General features: G+C 39.0%; 1 protein-coding gene across 1 annotated transcript; it reads left to right on the top strand.

The window, feature by feature from the left end:
• The first annotated feature begins 485 nt into the window (after positions 1–485).
• stx12l (syntaxin 12, like) lies at positions 486–10,648 on the top strand. Its single transcript, XM_060920632.1, has 10 exons — positions 486–572; positions 3,445–3,563; positions 3,932–4,001; positions 6,493–6,592; positions 6,666–6,803; positions 6,962–7,005; positions 7,215–7,320; positions 8,515–8,587; positions 8,683–8,765; positions 8,860–10,648. Exons 2-10 carry the CDS (start codon positions 3,467–3,469, stop codon positions 8,950–8,952), a joined length of 804 nt encoding a protein of 267 aa, XP_060776615.1. The 5' UTR covers positions 486–572; positions 3,445–3,466; the 3' UTR covers positions 8,953–10,648.
• The last annotated feature ends 8,369 nt before the right edge of the window (positions 10,649–19,017 follow it).

Below are 19,017 nucleotides of genomic sequence, written 5' to 3'. Positions count from 1 at the left end.
AAAACATTTTCAGCTGGATATCCCTGAGATATAGTGGGTCAGACCTTAAAATGTAGGCTACACAGTTTTCTTTTTCTTTGCCCTGGGTAGTGAGTAATCATGTGAGTGTAGCCGGAACCCTGTGAAAGTCATGAGACACACAGTGCAACCACGTGTCCAACCGGCATGTGTACAACTAATCTTCACTCACTTATATGAGTAGAAAGGATGGAAAATTATACGCTTTAATGCTTATTTCTGATGAAGAACATGCGGTTCAACCTGCAGTGCTAAATTAATGTTTGTTTGTTTATAAATAAATAAGTGATGACTATATCTTAACTATTTCTAATGACATGACAAGTTGTAGGTTATTATTTCCTTCCCGAAAAATTTCCGTGATATATTTAGGACACTTAATAAACAAACAAACAGGGTCTTTTGTCTGCTTTTCAACAGGAAGCGCGCCCCCCCCCCCCCCCCAACTGAAACACTCGCCGGATTAAATGGGAGCGGCTTAAGGCGCGCGCTGGCTGCTGGGTCTCCACAGCAACACTGAGAAACGGCAGAAAACTGTGCTGCATCAACGCATCGTAAGTAAACAATTTATCACCGGTTGCTTTATTAAACTGTTAATAACTCGCATTTAGGACTCATTGCTGTATTTTTCGTAGAAAAATCCAGAAACGTGTGCTAGCCGGTGGTATGACTCGTACGTAAACATTAGCCTGTCCGCCCCGCATGAACGTTATTCAGGGAACGCGGATGTATCATTCTTCCAGTTATAAACAGTCAAGCTTTTTATTATTATTATAACCTCAATAGCATGTGTAATAATCGCACCAGTCAGTACAGACATGTTCATTGGCATTCGCTTTAGTTTTATGACGACTAACAAACAAAACTCGCGTACATACAGTGAAATGCGGATCAGAATTTGACAGGCTTGGAGGAAACGGCCGTCTCGTAGCTCAAGGCACATTTCTAATGATTTTACATTCGAATAAATTAGCGAAGATAAACAATGTTTGCAACAAATGAAAGCCTTGAACCTTTGACCCACGCAGATACCATTTAAATTATTTCGAATAGACGAGTGGTGATGCTGTTTAATGTTCCGACTGAAACCCCGTGTGTAGATGACCGTTCCGGCCGCACTTCCTGGTGTCCCAAAGCGTCAGTAAACCAGCGTCCATTTGACAGGTGTAAAGTGCACCAGAACTACATTAGGAGGAAGGCAGAAAGCCAGAAGGAGGAAATCCCAAATCTTCCGGTGTAAACGTAACGGCTGTGGGGTCTTTGAGGAGAAACCAGAGACCGTACTTTTTGAATGGAATCCTATGGGAGAAGTGGCTAACTAACTACAGTTTTGTGAAAATAGGTTTCATACCAATTAGACTACCTCTGTAATGATCTTTTAATAGCTCATCCGTAGACCAGCAAATTATGACGCCATTTGCTAAGATCTAAAACAAAAGTTGCGACAGATGGAACCCATTTACGGCAGCTGTATACTCTATTTATTAGACAACACTCTTGTGCACGTGGCAGGCTACACGATAAACATTTACATTATACTGCAGGGGTGTCAAACCTGATCCATAAAGGGCCTTGTGGCTGCAGGTTTTCATTCCAACCATGCAGCAGCACACCTGACTTGGCTCATTCAATCAACTGAACTGTCTTCACACAGTCAAATACTTGCAGCCACACCCACCCTTGATTAAAGGGTGGGTGTGTCAGTTGATTGAATAAGCCAAATCAGGGTGCTGCTGCATGGCTGGAATGAAAACCTGCAGCCACACGGCCCTTTATGGATCAGGTTTGACACCCCTGTTATACTGCATTAAGTGTCAGTTCATGTTGCTAATTCCGACATCAGCTAACCTGTAAGCTAGCTAGGTATGAAGTATATTCTGAGTATTGTCCTGTCAGTCTGTAGCAGTCCGTGTTTTAAAGTACAATCCTGGGTGGAAATATATAAATTACAAGGCTAAAATAAAATCTGCTCTGCTCTACCATAAGAATAACTGTCGTAAACGCCAGGTAAAGTCGGAGAACTGATACCATTGGCTCATAGTGATGCACGTGACCCAGGCTAACGCTAGCCATGTTTTTGACAATGAGTAAACTAAGATTGCTATCTCCCCTTTTTAAGAAGATCTCTGGGGGAAGTTCTGCTGTGACAAAATAAGCGCATGACCAGGCTCTTCATTACCCAGACTTCCATTCAAGAGCAGGTTCTACAAAAAGTAGAGTTGTTTTGCTTCTTTAGTTTAGCACGATAAAAAAAAAATGCAAGTCATCACACACTCATGAAGCACAGTTTTCACAATACCTCTTAGTGCTGTCTGACTGTACTCATCTACATCTGTATGCAGTAATTAATAATCCCAGTATCTGGTGTCACCCAGAACAGGATGGGTTCTCTTTGTGGTCTGGGTCCTCATAAGGTTTTTTCCTCATGTCATGTCAGGGAGCTTTTCCCTCTAGTGTTGCCTCTGGCTTTCTCTTAAAGGATCTTGATTTAGACGGATGCCCTTCCTGCTGCAAACCTCCCATTTCCCAGCTTGGGAAACAACCATTCATACACACATTCATACCTATGGACAACTTAGCTAGTAGCCAGTTAACCCAACTGCATGTCTTTGGACTGTGGGGGGAAACCGGAGCACCCAGAGGAAACCCATGCAGACACGGGGAGAACATGCAAACATCACACAGAAAGGCTCCAGTCGGCCACTGAGCTTGAACCCAGAACCTTCTTGCTGTGAGGCGACAGTACTAACCACTACAACACCATGCCACTCAGCTTTTCTCTGTTACTGCTTTTGTGTTATCGTTTCTTTTTCTGTAAGATCAAAACGTTTGGTGTATAACTCCATACCGTGGAGTTGAGCCCATGCATGCTAAAGCTAAGATAGCTAAGCACTAGCTAGAATGATTTAGTTATCTGTCCAGAAGAATGATACATCATCTAACCTTGCTCTGTCTTGCAGTTGCATTCACTAGGCAGGCTTTCCTTTTCTTTTTGGCTGGCTTTTAGCTGGTGGGAGAGCGGAGTCCACCATGTTTGTCCATGTCGACTTGTTTTAGTTAAAAGTAGGTCAAATGCCCCATGGTGGTCACATGATATTATTGTTCACTTGCTTTGGCAATCTCCAGAACTGTAAAATGCAGGTCACATTTTATCTCAGCAAAACATTTACACACAGGATACATGGTGTGTGCAGCAGCAAAGCATCTCGAAACTCCAACAGCAATAGAAATTGAAAATTTTGCCCAGAATTCAATTTTGTTGTCAGCACCTTGAACTGAACTTTTGGGCTATAATTTACTAGTTAGGGTGCCACTATACAGAATGCAAGCATGCCTGACATTATGCACAAAGGAACACCTGACATCCCTTTTCTTCATGTGTTATTAAGGAATAATAATAATAATAATAATAATACTGTTCTGTAGGGTTCTGTGATCTGTCTCCAACATGTCCGGAAAGATGGGGCTGTATCGCTCGCAGCCGCGAGACTTCAGCAACCTGTTTCAGACATGCAGCTCTAATATTCAGAAAATAACACACAACAGTAAGTGTCCTATGTAGCAACATTTGTGCCACAAGCAATATTTCAACAAGGAGCAGGGGGTTTTGGGTTTTTTTTTTGGAATGCCATTTAAATACTTAGATTTTATTATAACTGTTATATGAATTATGTACATGGAGGAATAGGCTTACTGCTAAATTATTATTCACTTGCCTCTCCTCAGGATTAAACTCCCTTGACATTCTTCTATTACTCAGCATGAATAAAAAAAACAAAATTAGATTTCCAGTACAAGTGTAACTAAGAATAATACTTGGAATTTTGCGCTACATGATTATTAAATCTTGATTGTAGTGCTCTCCATTGATGTATATTTTTTTTGTGCATATTCCTCTGTCCTTTGTGTTTAGCTGGCCAAATAAAATCCATGCTGTTCCAGCTTGGTAGCAGACCAGACACTCCTGAACTTCAGGACAGACTGTGAGTCATGCCTGTCTTTGTTTCTAGTACATTCATCTATCACACTCTTCTAATGCCTTTCTGAACCCTTGATCTGTCCTCCTGAACAAACGCCGATCAGCCATAACATTATGACCACTGATAGGTGACGTGAAGAACATTTTGATTATCTCATTACAATGGCACCTGTGAAGGGGTGGGATATATTAGGCAGCAAGAGAACAGTCAGTTCTGAGTTGATGTGTTGGAAGCAGGAAAAATGGGCAAGCATAAGGATCCCTTGACAAGGGCCAAATTTTGATAGCTAGATGACTGGATCTGAACATCTTCAAAATGGCACATATTGTGGGGTGATCCTGGTATCAGTGTTCTCTTGCTGCCTACTACAGTGGTGCTTGAAAGTTTGTGAACCCTTTAGAATTTTCCATTTCTTCATAAATATGACCTAAAACATCAGATTTTCACGCAAGTCCTAAAAGTAGATAAAGAGAACCCAGTTAAACAAATGAGACAAAAATATTATACTTGGTCATTTATTTATTGAGGAAAATGATCCAATATTACATATCTGTGAGTGGCAAAAAGTATGTGAACCTTCGCTTTCAGTATCTGGTGTGACCCCCTTGTGCAGCAATAACTGCAACTAAACGTTTCTGGTAACTGTTGATCAGTCCTGCACACCGGCTTGGAGGAATTTTAGCCCATTCCTCCGTACAGAACAGCTTCAACTCTGGGATGTTGGTGGGTTTCCTCACATGAACTGCTCGCTTCAGGTCCTTTCACAACATTTCGATTGGATTAAGGTCAGGACTTTGACTTGGCCATTCCAAAACATTAACTTTGTTATTCTTTAACCATTCTTTGGTAGAACAACTTGTGTGCTTAAGGTCGTTGTCTTGCTGCATGACCCACCTTCTCTTGAGATTCAGTTCATGGACAGATGTCCTGACATTTTCCTTTAGAATTCGCTGGTAGAATTCAGAATTCATTGTTCCATCAATGATGGCAAGCTGTCCTGGCCCAGATGCAGCAAACAGGCCCAAACCATGATACTACCACCACCATGTTTCACATGGGATAAGGTTCTTATGCTGGAATGCAGTGTTTTTCCTTTCTCCAAACATGACGCTTCTCATTTAAACCAAAAAGTTATATTTTGCTCTCCTCCGTCCACAAAACATTTTTCCAATAGCCTTCTTGCTTGTCCACATGATCTTTAGCAAACTGCAGACGAGCAGCAATGTTCTTTTTGGAGAGCAGTGGCTTTCTCCTTGCAACCCTGCCATGCACACCACTGTTGTTCAGTGTTCTCCTGATGGTGGACTCATGAACATTAACATTAGCCAATGTGAGGGAGGCCTTCAGTTTCTTACAAGTTACCCTGGGGTCTTTTGTGACCTTGCTGACTATTACACACCTTGCCCTTGGAGTGAGCTTTGTTGGTCGACCACTCCTGGGGAGGGTAACAATGGTCTTGAATTTCCTCTATTTGTACACAATCTGTCTGACTGTGGATTGGTGGAGTCCAAACTCTTTAGAGATGGTTTTGTAACCTTTTCCAGCCTGATGAGCATCAACAACGCTTTTTCTGAGGTCCTCAGAAATCTCCTTTGTTTGTGCCTTGATACACTTCCACAAACATGTGTTGTGAAGATCAGGCTTTGATAGATCCCTGTTCTTTAAATAAAACAGGGTGCACACTCACACCTGATTATCATCCCATTGATTGAAAACACCTGAATCTAATTTCACCTTCAAATTAACTGCTAATCCTAGAGGTTCACATACTTTTTGCCACTCACAGATATGTAATATTGGATCATTTTCCTCAATAAATAAATGAGCAAGTATATTTTTGTCTCCTTTGTTTAACTGGGTTCTCTTTATCTACTTTTAGGACTTGTGTGAAAATCTGATGACGTTTTAGGCCATATTTATGCAGAAATATAGAAAATTCTAAAAGGTTCACAAACTTTCAAGCACCACTGTATATCTTACCCTTTGACAGGTGCCATTGTAATGAGAGAATCAATGTTACTCATTTCACTTGTCAGTACTTTTAATGTTATTGCTGATTGGTGTAATATCCTGCACAGAACAATTTTATTAAAGCATTTTCTTTGAAAAGAAAAATGCAAGAAGGACAATGAGTCTAATTTTCAACGCAGATGTACATCTGTAGACCGTCTCAAAACAGTTAATAAATTAATTGTTACTGAATTCATCCTCAGCTATGAATTTCTGTGGGATATTTGTTGCCTGTATGTCAGTATGTCCACTTCTTGAACTTGAATTTGTATATATATATTTTTTATTCTATTTATGTAACTTTTTTTTTTTTTTTATCTTGACTGTTCAAGCACCAACCAACAAAGCAAATTCCTTGAATGTACTTGGCAATAAACTTGGTTCTAATTCTATTATACTGCTGTTGAAATAAAATATGGTTGTTAATGGAGCTTCCTGAATTTTACAAGTTTCTTCTAACAGACTTGTTTCATGTGGTTCTCAGTCAGCAGATGCAGCATTACACAAATCAGCTAGCCAAAGAGACCAACAAGCACCTGAAAGAACTGGGCTCTTTACCTCTACCCTTGTCTCCTTCAGAACAGGTAAGCTCATTTTCTCACTGCAAAGATGCATTCAAGCCAAGAGCTGTTAAACACATTTAGTTTCTTCGCACAGCGGCAGCAGAGGCTCCAGAAGGACCGGCTGATGAGCGAATTCTCGGCGGCCCTCAACAACTTCCAGGTGGTGCAACGTCGAGCTGCTGAGAGGGAGAGAGAGTCCATGGCCAGGGCTCGAGGTGGCTCACGTTTACTGGTATGATGCAGTGGAACAAGCACACCTTGTTTTGCCTTTTACATTCAACAATTGTAACAGAGAGCTTTTTTTCCTAAATATGTACACATGTTGAGTACATTTTTGCATAATCCTCTGCTAAAGGCTTCTCTGAATATTTTCTGTGTCTATTTTTGTAGGTTGAAGAAAGCAACCAAGATGAACAACTTGTGACTTTTGAAAAGTAGGTGAACTTACATTTTCACTCTGGCTGACGTGAACCATTAAGTCGCTTGTCCTAAGGAAGATGCTGAATTTATGTTGTGTTATAACCAAGTTACTGTCATTGTAACACTAACTGTAATAAGAATTAAAAAAAAACTATGCAAGGTGTTTAAAGGATGGATGAAGTCTTTGGCTATCACTATCACGTGTTGTGCTCTGAGCTTGTAGGAATGAAGACTTGGGGCCGTTCCAGAGTCAGGTTGAAGAGCAGCCCATTACAGAAGAGGACTTGGAGCTGATCAAGGAGAGGGAAACCAACATCCGGCAACTGGAGGTGATGATTGTGGTTATAGAATTTCCGAGTAAACAACCACCATGCAGTGTTCAATTCTAGTTCTTCAATGCAAGCTCTAATTTTATTCCAAGCTTGCAAAATTGATCTATTTTTAGTGCAGATTAGTAGAGTTTAGTTGATGTCTTTAATGTTGGAAAAGTGAGTTTGCAATATTATTTACACACAGCAAAGTGACACCATGTTTTGTTCTTGTTTTTTTTTCTTTTCCCTCTTTCTTTCAACACTTGTGCAGTAAATATGTTAGGATACCACATTGCCTTCTTGGTGTTATTTCCTTTGTGATACTTTTCCACTCTATTTTTCTCCTTTATTTGCACTTCAGTTTTGCTTCCCTTTTGATATGGGCTTTGGGAAAGAGGAGTGAAGCATTACCAGAGAGGAATATGTGTCATGTATGCATTGTAGCTTTAACCTGTGCCACCTCACAGTCAGCCAGTTCAACTCGTAGCATTATGTTCAGCCTGAGGTTTAAAAAAACGTGACCAAGGGTATGCATGGTTTGTTAACTTGTTGGTTGACTTTATAGACACAGAATCTATGACAAACTTTATTAGGTTCCAGTCTTAATTCATGAAAACATTGGGTAAAAACAAGCCTGTTACATACAAACACTAAATAATGTAAATCCAGCAGTTATCCATCTACAACATACTGTCATACATTTATAAAGCACAGTCTGACCGGAACAAAAGCAAGTAGATGCACAAAAAGGGAGAGTAGTCAGAGATTTTGTATAAAAATTGGAACCAGTCAAAAGTTTGGCCACGCCATCTAATTCAATGGTTTTTCTTTGTTTTTATTAATTAAGACTCTTGATGCATTAAAGTAATGATGGATGTCGTTTCTCTTGACTTAGTTGAGCGGTTCTTGACATAATATGGATTACTACAGTTGTGGAATTAAGATATTTACTGTATTTAGTGTTTGATTTCAAATGTATTAAGAAAGCAAGAAATTGCACTAATTAATTTTTGACGAGGCACACCTGTTAATTGAAAAGCATTCCAGGTGACTACCTCATGCAGCTGGTTAAGATAATGCATACAATGTGTAAAGCGTCAAGGTAAACGGGGACTACTAGGGCTGGTAATGTTAAATATATATTGAGTATCTCACTTATGATATCAAAATGTTTTAAGGCAGAAAATAATCTGACTGTTAATGTTCTTCCAGGCAGATATCATGGACGTGAATCAGATTTTCAAAGATTTGGCAGTTATGATTCATGATCAGGGCGATATAATAGGTGGGTGTACCCATCAGTCATGCAGGACATGCTGTTGTCTTGTTTTACTCAATGTGCACTGTTCTGTTCATGTCTGTGGTACATGTCACACACAGATAGCATAGAGGCTAATGTGGAGAGCGCTGAGGTGCATGTGGAGCACGGGACTGAGCAGCTACAACGTGCTGCCTACTACCAGGTACAGCAATATCGCTGTAAGAAATCTAACCTTATTTTATTGTGGCACAACATCTATCATCAGTGACGTATCTGTTTCTCTTTGTTCTCTCCAGAGGAAGTCACGCAAGAGGATGTGTATTCTGGCTTTAGTGCTGTCTTTAGTGGTGACTGTCTTCGCCATTATTATTTGGCAAGCTACCAAATAAGGTGATATATTACACATTTGAATTTGGCGCACTTTAAGATACCCAGTGGTGAGTGGTTTGTTTGTGTATGGAAATTAACTGCAAATTATTGCTTTTATTATTTAGAACATCCATAGATACACTAAATATTGACAGCATCTTGCATGTCCAGTATTGCTTTTTACATCTTTATGGGGCAAGTTGAGTCTTTGTGCATTTTCTAAGTATCATGCAAAATAATATGAAGGGTGACTGTTCACTGATGATGGATTTGGTGAACAAATATGAAGTTGATTAAAATGCAAGTGAAACAGTGAGTGTCATTTAATTTGATAGAAATACAATTTAATTAAATCTGCAGGTTTTATAAAACATGAGCCATATTTTATTAATTTATCATTTGGAAAGGTTTTGTTGCTTTTTTGTAAGTAAAAATAACTTATTTAAATGATAAAATGATGCAAAGGTTAAAAAAGGTAAATGATTACTGCTCAGTTCATGCTTTTCATTATGTATTTTTTGTTAGTATTACTCAATGACTAATATACAATAGTGAACAACAGATAAATGATAAATATGGCTTTTTTGTAGAAAATCTACTTTTGTAATCAGAATTCATCAGATCACTGTGTTCCCTTTTATTTTCAGTTGAATGGTTTTGTTCAGTTTTTACTGGACAAGTTTGTGCAGTATCCATTTCTTTTTGTTTCTTTAAATCCACTTACAACAATTAGTAGCACAATGATATATGGGTGATTTTGCACGTCTGCAGGCCAAGAAACACTTTTAAATGAGACGGTCTCCATTTATTTTTAGTCTCATAATGGTAGCACTATACATAAGTCATTGCTACATAATTTACCCAATGTAGACCTACAAAGTACCAAATTAAAGCTGACGGTCTGCTCTTCAACGTCATTCATGGCTTCATTTCAAATCTGTTGTGCTGGGGTACAGAAATAACAGTAAATCTGTCTCATTGTTCTGATGTAAATTGCTCTAATGAAGGTGCGGCACATATTGTACAGGTAGTTACTAATTCTCTTTTGTCTCTGAATGCATATTGTAGATTCCAAAAGTGGCTTTATTATTATTATTATTATTATTTTTTTTTTAAATAAGAGCATTATTGTTATCTTAAAGAATGCATTTTTCAACATGTATGTAACATTGGTGGGACACAATGTATATATCATTTGGTGGCTGCCATTCATATGATGAAGCTCCTGTGGGATGTTCTTTCAGACGTGTGTGTGTGTGCGCACGCGTGCTTTTTTTAATTCAGAATATCAATTCCTTAATCTAAGTGCAGTAACTGAAACTCTTAACTCTGCTACAATTATCTGCTGAGATTTGGCTCAACCTGATGAACTGTGAGAATGGGTTTTTTTTTTTTTTCCCTTTCCTAAATGTAAAATCTGATGTTAGTAAATTATCACAAATTGATTGCAGGTGCACCTTCTTTCTCACTATGAACAACTTTTAACATTATTTAAAATCTTTCATTAATGTTTGTTGTTTGTTTTTCCCTGAAAATAACTTGTGTGGCGATTACAGTAAATTTTAGGTACCAAAAACTAGTGGGAAATACGAAGTCCAAGTTTTCATTATGATCCATGTAATGAGGTCTCTCACTTTACACCTGTGTGTATGTATGTGTGTGTGTGTGTGTGTGTGTGTGTGTGTATATATATTAAATAAATGAGAATGTCCATCATCTAGGTCTATTGTTCTCCTGCGATCTCTGGTCCACTTGAAAATATTCATCTGTATTTTTGTAGGATTTGTTTCATTACCATAAGATTTGTGAATGCAGACATGGGTGCATTGATCAGGTCCTGCTGATGGGGGTTCATGTCAGTTTTGCTCAGTCACCTTCACTAACTGCTTTATCCTGATCAGGCTTGTGCTGGAACTAAAGTCTCTCCCAGGAACTCTAGGTATGAGGTGGGAATGCACCCTCTATGGAATGAATCTGTATCAGAGCACATACTTTCATGCAATCATTCAGACAAAGGTGCAATTTATCTTTGCTAGTTCATGAGCATGGTTTTGGGAAATGGGAGAAAACCAGATAACCTAGAGGAATCCTATACAGACGAGGGAAAACCATGTAAAACTCCACACCGATGGAACTTGGGACCCTAAAGCTGAGAGACATCAGTGATGTCTGCGGTGTCGCCACACCACCCTTTATTTTAAGGGGAGTAACCGAGGGCATGAGCAAGTAAGAGAATGAGGTATGAAGTGAGATGAATTGTATAATAAATTGCCCAAAACTATTTTAGTCCATGCAGTCTCTGCTGGTAGTTGGAGAAGGTTTTCTTTTTCTTTCTTTTTTAAAACCACTAGGTGGCAAGGAAGATACAGAAATAAAATTACATAGTCCATAGTTACAAATATATTGACTGTAAATGTACACAAGTTATTAAATAATTGTAACCTTTCTGCACTTTGACAAAATGAATTGCAATTTTTGTTGTGGGTATTAGGACAAGGCAAGGACCTGACTGATGCATTTTGTTGATTGCTAAAGAATATTTTAGAATACTGCTATTTTTGTCATTTTTATTATTATTAAAAATTGATACATGGTTGCGTGAGGACATGAAGTTTATCTTCAACTGGTGAACATATTCATGAGTGAGTGAAGCTAGCAAGTGGAAATGTTTGCAATATGAGAAGATAAACTTCATATCTTCGCACCACTATGTAATATTTTTATTAAATGGACACATCCACAAAAGTAAATAAACATGCGCAAGTTATTCAAAATAACTTTTAATTTTGAACCGGATCACCATTTTGACAACACTCATCTATTCAGCGGAGTGACATCATCGGAGTGAAATACCAGGAATTATTATACATATGGGCCACTTTTTCCATGGAATAAGAACAGGTATTCTATTCCCTTCTAGTGGGTTTATTGATGGCATGCAATACTGTTATATTGCTTATCCTCCATGTATTACGCCACACTACCCAATGGAGAAAGATCGTGCAATGTTGTTAAATTATTGCACGTTGTCAAGACAACATGACGTCACACTTCGGAGCTCATGTAAAGATCTGATGACACAACTTTGCTGTTGCGTATGCGCACGTTCTCGTGGCTGACAAAGAAATGAGAGAGAAGACTGGGTTAATTCAGTGCTTGGTTTAAGCACTTACTAAATAGACTGAAACTAAAGATGCGCTGAACGCCCAAAAAGCTACCAAAACTTTATTATATGTTCTTGATGCATATTTAAAAGAGCAAAACATACCAATGGACATCGAAAAACTGGAAAAGAGACACTTCAGAGACATAAAACTTCTGCACTAGCAAGTGACGTGACAATTTGTAAACAAACATGGCCGTGAGATTTGCTTCATTAAAAGCGGAAGACTTGAAGAGAATTTTGAAAGTGAACGATGTGCTGAACACCCAAAAGGCTACCAAAACTTCACTGGATATTCTTCACGCATATTTACAAGATAAAAACATACCAACGGACATCGAAAAACTGGAAAAGAGAGCAATAGTGGAAATATTGTCAAAGGTCTACTTGGAGGTGAGAACAACTGACGGAGACTTTTACAAAAGGACTTCACTCAGCAAAGCCCTTTGGTTTTTGAACAACTGCAATGTAACAATTAACTATGATCAAAAGTAATTTTGAACTTGAACTGGATATAGCTTGTATATAAGTTGGGTGGTTGTTCAGGCTTTTTGGACTTGTACCATTTTTATTGTTAGAATTCTGACTTTGTACATTGGATTGACAGAACAATGAATTACATTCGATCAGAATTAGCATTCAATATTGGTAAGTTACCCCCCCCCCCCCCCCCCCATTCTTAACTTTTTGTAAAATCTATAATTGTTCCACTGAATGTGTATGTATAATAATAATATTGGCTGGCTTTTTTTTCGTGGTCTATCAAATATATTCCATTCAGCAAGCATGATACTAGCTGAATGGAATATATCTGATATACCACTCAAAGCCAGCTAACATTATTTAATTATTATACATACGGGCCACTTTTTCCATGGGATAAAAACATGTATTCTATTCCCTTCTAGCAGGTTTATTGATGGCATGCAATATTATCATATCACTTATCCTCCATGTATTATGCCACTCTCGCCAATGGAGAATGAGTGTGCAATATTGTTACAATATTGCATGTTGTTAAGACAACACATCACACATCAGAGTTCATGCGAATATCCAGTGACAACTTCTGCTGCGCTTGCGCAGAATCATTTCTTTGTCCGCTGGGAAAGAGAGAAGACAAGGCTAATCCAGTGCTACTGCTAGGATTAGCTACAATATAATCCATCCATCCATCTGTAACCACTTATCCTGTGCAGGGTCGCAGGCAAGCTGGATCCTATCCCAGCTGACTACGGGTGAAAGGCGGGGTACACCCTGGACAAGTTGCCAGGTCATCACAGGGCTGACACATAGACACAAACAACCATTCACACTCTCATTCACACCTACGGTCAATTTAGAGTCACCAGTTAGCCTAACCTGCATGTCTTTGGACTGTGGGGGAAACGGGAGCACCCGGAGGAAACCTACACAGACACAGGGGCTATGCTATAATTAAACACTAAATAAATAAACTAAAAACTGAAAGTGAAGATTCACTGAACACCCAAAAGGCTACCAAAACTTCATTATATATTCTTCATGCATATTTACAAGAGAAAAACATACCAATGAACATCGAACAACTGGAAAAGAGACACGTCGGAGATGTAAAACTTCCGTGCTAGTGAGCGACTGTGATAATTTGTAAACAAACATGGCCATGAGGTTTGCTTCATTAAAAGCAGAAGATTTTGTGACAATTTTGGCTGCCAGGTCACTCCATTGTGTGTAGTTGATGTTGATTTTAAAAGTAACTAAGTAAATTACACAGGGATAAGAATATCTGGCTTAACTGCTCTAGCATTGGCCTGCACTAACGCTACACCGGCTAGAAGGTAACTGGACTGCCGTGCTAATGGCACCAAGTCGTGAGTAAGCTCCTGTTGGCCTTCAAGAATGCTGATATGAAGAGAATGTGTATGTATAATAATATTGGCTGGCTTTTTTTTCGTGGTCTATCAGATATATTCCATTCAGCTAGCATGATATTGAACTCGTCTTCAACTCGTTCAGTATCATACTAGCTGAATGGAATATATCTGATATACCACTCAAAGCCAGCCAATATTATTCAGATCTGCGATGTTTTTCATATGAAAATACATGTTTTTCAACATGAGAAGACAAAGTTCATATCTTCAAGCCAATGTGTGATTTTCTTTGTGTTATATAGACACGTTTACCAACAAAACGTACACAAATTTATCAAAACAATTCATCAGTTCCCTCACAAGTGACATAGAGATTTATGTCATGGTTGCCGTCTGGATGTAGCCATATGAAAAATACGAGATTATAAAAATATGAGATAGATATAGTTCTACAATTCAAAAAAAGACAACGTCCTAGATTATGTATTCTAATAGACTTTTTTATGAAGGAGTCCTGGCAAAATGATACTAATTCTTCCTATAAGTAGGAGCAGCAGACAATGCTGTAGCTTTCAAGCAACTAGCTTCAATAACTTTTTGTCTTTGGAATATATCTTCTTATATTTGTTATTATCTAAGCAACAGTGCTAGCCACTGCACCACCGTGCCACCTTTAACAGCAAACAATATATCTCTTTGCATAGAAAATGAGCCTCCTGGAATTCTGAGTCTCTGATAGCCAGAGCTTGTGGGTCTGGAGTGATCCTTGAGGTGCTGTAGAGTGCTCTTTGTTCACTTTTCATGCGTCATGTGTGGTATCAATCAGCCAGTGATCACCCCCGCAGCCCATCACAGCTCAAAGCACCAAGAGTCTAATTGCTTTTGCCATGCACATCTCTCATTTGACTCAGTGTGATTAAGAGTGATTTTAATGATGATTGAAATGTATTCCCTGCTTTAATTAATGTTAAACCAATAACTAAAGGCTCACCCTGTTTGTACGAGTGTTTTTGTGTGTTTGTTGTGAGCATTACATTACTCATCACAATGATGCAAATGAAATTACTGATCTCCCTCTTAGAAATGTCACTGTTTTTATAATACATGTAATATGGATTGATCTTTTTTCTTACACTGAAATAACACCTACTCCAAAAATCCATTATTTCTAAATTTCACTGTTTAAAGAAACATTGTGTAGGCTTTATTCTGAATCGCTAAATATGTGCAAACAACTCTAAACCTCTCCCTGCTCTTGCTCTGTAGGTTTACAAATCCCTGTTTTTTAAATGACATTTTTTAACGTGGATTCTGAATTTAGGATATATTGATTGAGGTTACAGGTGGCACAGTGGTGCAGTTGTTAGCATTGTCACCTCAAGCAGGTTCTGGGTTTGAACCTGCCGGCCAACTGGGGCCTTTCTGTGTGGAGTGCCTCATGCTTGTATGGGTTTCCTCCCACAGTCCAAAGACATGTGGATTAGGTCAGCTGGCTCCTCTAAATTGCCCAGAGGTGTACATGTGAAGCTGTCTGTCTCTCTGTGTTAGCCCTGTGACAGACTGGTGACCTGTCCAGGGTGTGCCCCGCCTCTTGTCCAATCTCAGCTGGGATTGGCTCCAGCTCACCCACAATCTGCAATAGATAAGCTATATAGAAAATGGATGAATGAACGTTTTTGATGTTTCTTTAAAATTATACGGTAATGGTCACAAATGTAAGTGGCAATCTGATCCCAACCTTTATTAAGTACATTCTTGTCTATCCTATTAGCATGGTAAACATTTTGCTTTTTCAATTAAATACTTTAACAGTGGGGGCGGCATGGTGGTGTAGTGGTTAGCGCTGTCGCCTCACAGCAAGAAGGTCCGGGTTTGAGCCCCGTGGCCGGCGAGGGCCTTTCTGTGCGGAGTTTGCATGTTCTCCCCATGTTCGCGTGGGTTTCCTCCGGGTGCTCTGGTTTCCCCCACAGTCCAAAGACATGCAGGTTAGGTTAACTGGTGACTCTAAATTGACCGTAGGTGTGAGTGTGAATGGTTGTCTGTGTCTATGTGTCAGCCCTGTGATGACCTGGCGACTTGCCCAGGGTGTACCCCGCCTTTCGCCCGTAGTCAGCTGGGATAGGCTCCAGCTTGCCTGTGACCCTGTTGAACAGGATAAAGCGGCTAGAGATAATGAGATGACTTTAACACACGGGCGATTGCTCTAAGACAGAGGGAGGCTCAGCCTCCTCTAAAAATGACGAACATCGTGTAGGATGAATTGCGCTAGGCTTATGTTATAGCCGACCTTTTAACATTGCTATTTCAGATCCAGAATCATAGAAATATATGTGCTCAACCCAACTACAGTGCGAAATCATTCTGTTATAACTTTCCCCAGTTCGCCTAATGTGTGCGTGAGTTTTTCCCCCTCGTGACAGCGCGATGCAGCCCAGCCTCAGTGGATTGGGAGCTATGTGCTTGTCAATCTCAAAATGCAAGACGATTATTGGACAAATATTGCGAAAATGCCCGCCCACGGAGTCTCACGGACTCCCAGCCTCAATGGACTTCAACGGCATTTGGGAGCTATGCGCTTTTCAATCTCAAAATGCAAGATGGTTATTGGACAAATACTGCGAAAACGCCCGCCCACAGACTCCGAGCCTCACATGGGAGGGACATGGCAGTTTCCGCGAAGAGACTGGTGATTGGTGAAAGCGGCCGGATATTTTCTTTGATTGACAGCTCGTTTCAACTATAGACAGGCAGCAGACAGTGTTGCCAGATTGGGCGATTTATATTTTGCATTTTGGCGGGTTTTGAACATATTTTGGGCTGGATAACGTCAGCAGTATCTGGCAACATCAGTTCAGTCCCATGCGGATTCGCAAGTGCTGCGTGTATTGTAAGAGATCGGCTTACATTTCGATTTCATTCATTACATACGGTTTCTACCAGCTTTTTTAGTTTGTATATATTTTCATTGTAAATAAAGTGTAAATATAGTGTTGTCAAGTTTGCTTTCTTAGTTCCAGAAATTTCGTTTATTTGAGTGACTGAACTTGAACTTGAGGGGGCTAGTCAGCTAGCAAGAAAGCTGCGCACGGATGCCAAGCATTGTTGATTTAATTTTGGCGAAGCCATTTGCCAGTCTTCCTTTCGAGGAAAAAATTAAAATTAAAGAGCAGGGTAGACCAACGCCTCAAATTGACTTGGTGAAAAAGGTAGGGAATAATACTCGTTCCTTTCAGCTCTCCTGGTACGAGAAAGTGAATTGGCTAACAGCAAGTGACCCACATCAACAACAGTAAATAGGCTACTTTAGTAATATGTCATGGATGGACCAAAAATATAGAATCTATTTAAAATGTTTATGCTGAGTATATTATATTGGAATATATATTTCTCTGGATATTAATTAAACACAGCTACAATTTGGAAAACATTTTTAAACAAAAACACAGCCGAGAACATTTCACACTACAGACCTGGATTAAAAGTGAAGGGTTATCAAAATTGTCAATAAAACATTTCTCAGTCAAAATAAGTAAAATATAGGGAAAGTGTCATTGAATGAAATGTGTGGCACCCAGCTCTACTGCTGAGGTTCCTGACAAAGAGCTGCTTTCAATAATGATCAATTTTTAAACAACATGCCACAATTTTAAAATATAAAATGTTAAAATATACCCCCCCAACACCACCATCATGTATATTGGACAGTAGGCTAATGGGCCAAAAGAACCTGTTATTTCACAGTTTGTGACGCTGCCAACAATCAGCCAGATCAGAGGCAAGAGTATGGGCAAAATTGATGTTTTTTCTTTTAAAATCTGGAAATATCGTAACTGACCAGCCTCCCCTGTTTGAAAGACTACCAGCCGCCACTGCTTTAACAGTGATCTCTGTTGTTTCATGATATACTTTTATTACTAAGTTTATTTTGAAAATAAAGAAGGTTACATCCATAAATTCTATTTTACAGCATTCCTAAGCTTGTTCAGCAGAATTTTACACACACACACACACACACACACAGTTAATTGTGCCAAATAAGCTAAGAACACTGTGTAGGAAGCACTAACGAATTCATAACCCATCATGTTCTGAGATTGACTGGAGGGTCGAAGCCTGAAATAATTTCACCATGCCAGCTCAACTCAAGTATGAGTGGGAGTGAATCTTTGAAATCCATTTCACAACATGAATATTTAACAATATCCACTTTGAGGGATTTAACTCTAGAATTCACCTGGATTGGCATTTCTAATAATCATTATAATAGATTATATAAATCTGTTCAAAAAAGCTGTTACAAGTAGCTCCTCATGTTACAAGTAGATGTTTTACAAATCTGACCAGAAGTTAATTTGCTCAAAGATGAATCTCTCGTCTGGGGCCCCTACAGTATGAGTTCCCCCACAACCACAGGGGTGTCCTGTACACCACTGTCAGTAATGGGTTTGAATGTCTCCTGAGCTAAAAGAGAAAAACAGGGCTGATAAAATGTATGTTTTCTCTGCTTCAAATGAAAACAGGTATGTTTCTTTCTTATTTTCCATTTTATCAGAGATAGATTTTACTCTCTTGTCTTTCATTTCCGCCTTCAGAACACTGACACATCATCATATGTCACAGCTGACATATCATCAGAGAGGAAATGAGGTGTGTGTGTGTGTGTGTGTGTGTGTGTATTTTTATCAGATGAGAGGGACCTTTTCAATGCACAATGTGTACAGAAGTAATAGGGAAGTTATTAAAACAATCAGATGTCAACTTTATTATTCTCAGTTATACTATATCATTATTTCAAATATTAATAGGTTTTGTTTGAGACTATTGCTGAAGGCATCGTAGAATATGGAAAACAAAAAATGAGAGTCGCTATAAAGAGCATGTTCAGCATGAACACTGTTATTCTCCTTTTTTAACTTAAATGTGAATTATTTGATTGCTTCATTACTTCTGGATTCAATTTAAGTTTTTGGGCAACTGTGTGGCATTGTTCATTTTGCCCTTTACCTAGATTAAATTTATAATGATTATAAAGGGCAGTGGAAGCTTCGTGGTTAAGACATTGGACT

Source organism: Neoarius graeffei, chromosome 5 (assembly GCF_027579695.1).
Source record: "Neoarius graeffei isolate fNeoGra1 chromosome 5, fNeoGra1.pri, whole genome shotgun sequence".
Taxonomy (NCBI): domain Eukaryota; kingdom Metazoa; phylum Chordata; class Actinopteri; order Siluriformes; family Ariidae; genus Neoarius; species Neoarius graeffei.
The sequence above is the reverse complement of the archived record's forward strand: the minus strand, read 5'-3'. Positions and strand labels throughout refer to the sequence as shown.

Excerpts from the sequence above, each read along its gene's own strand:
- stx12l (XM_060920632.1), top strand. The coding sequence starts at position 3,467 with ATGTCCGGAAAGATGGGGCTGTATCGCTCGCAGCCGCGAGACTTCAGC. Across the intron at positions 7,321-8,514 it reads CCAACATCCGGCAACTGGAG|GCAGATATCATGGACGTGAA; the intron begins GTGATGATTGTG and ends ATGTTCTTCCAG. Across the intron at positions 8,766-8,859 it reads AACGTGCTGCCTACTACCAG|AGGAAGTCACGCAAGAGGAT; the intron begins GTACAGCAATAT and ends TGTTCTCTCCAG.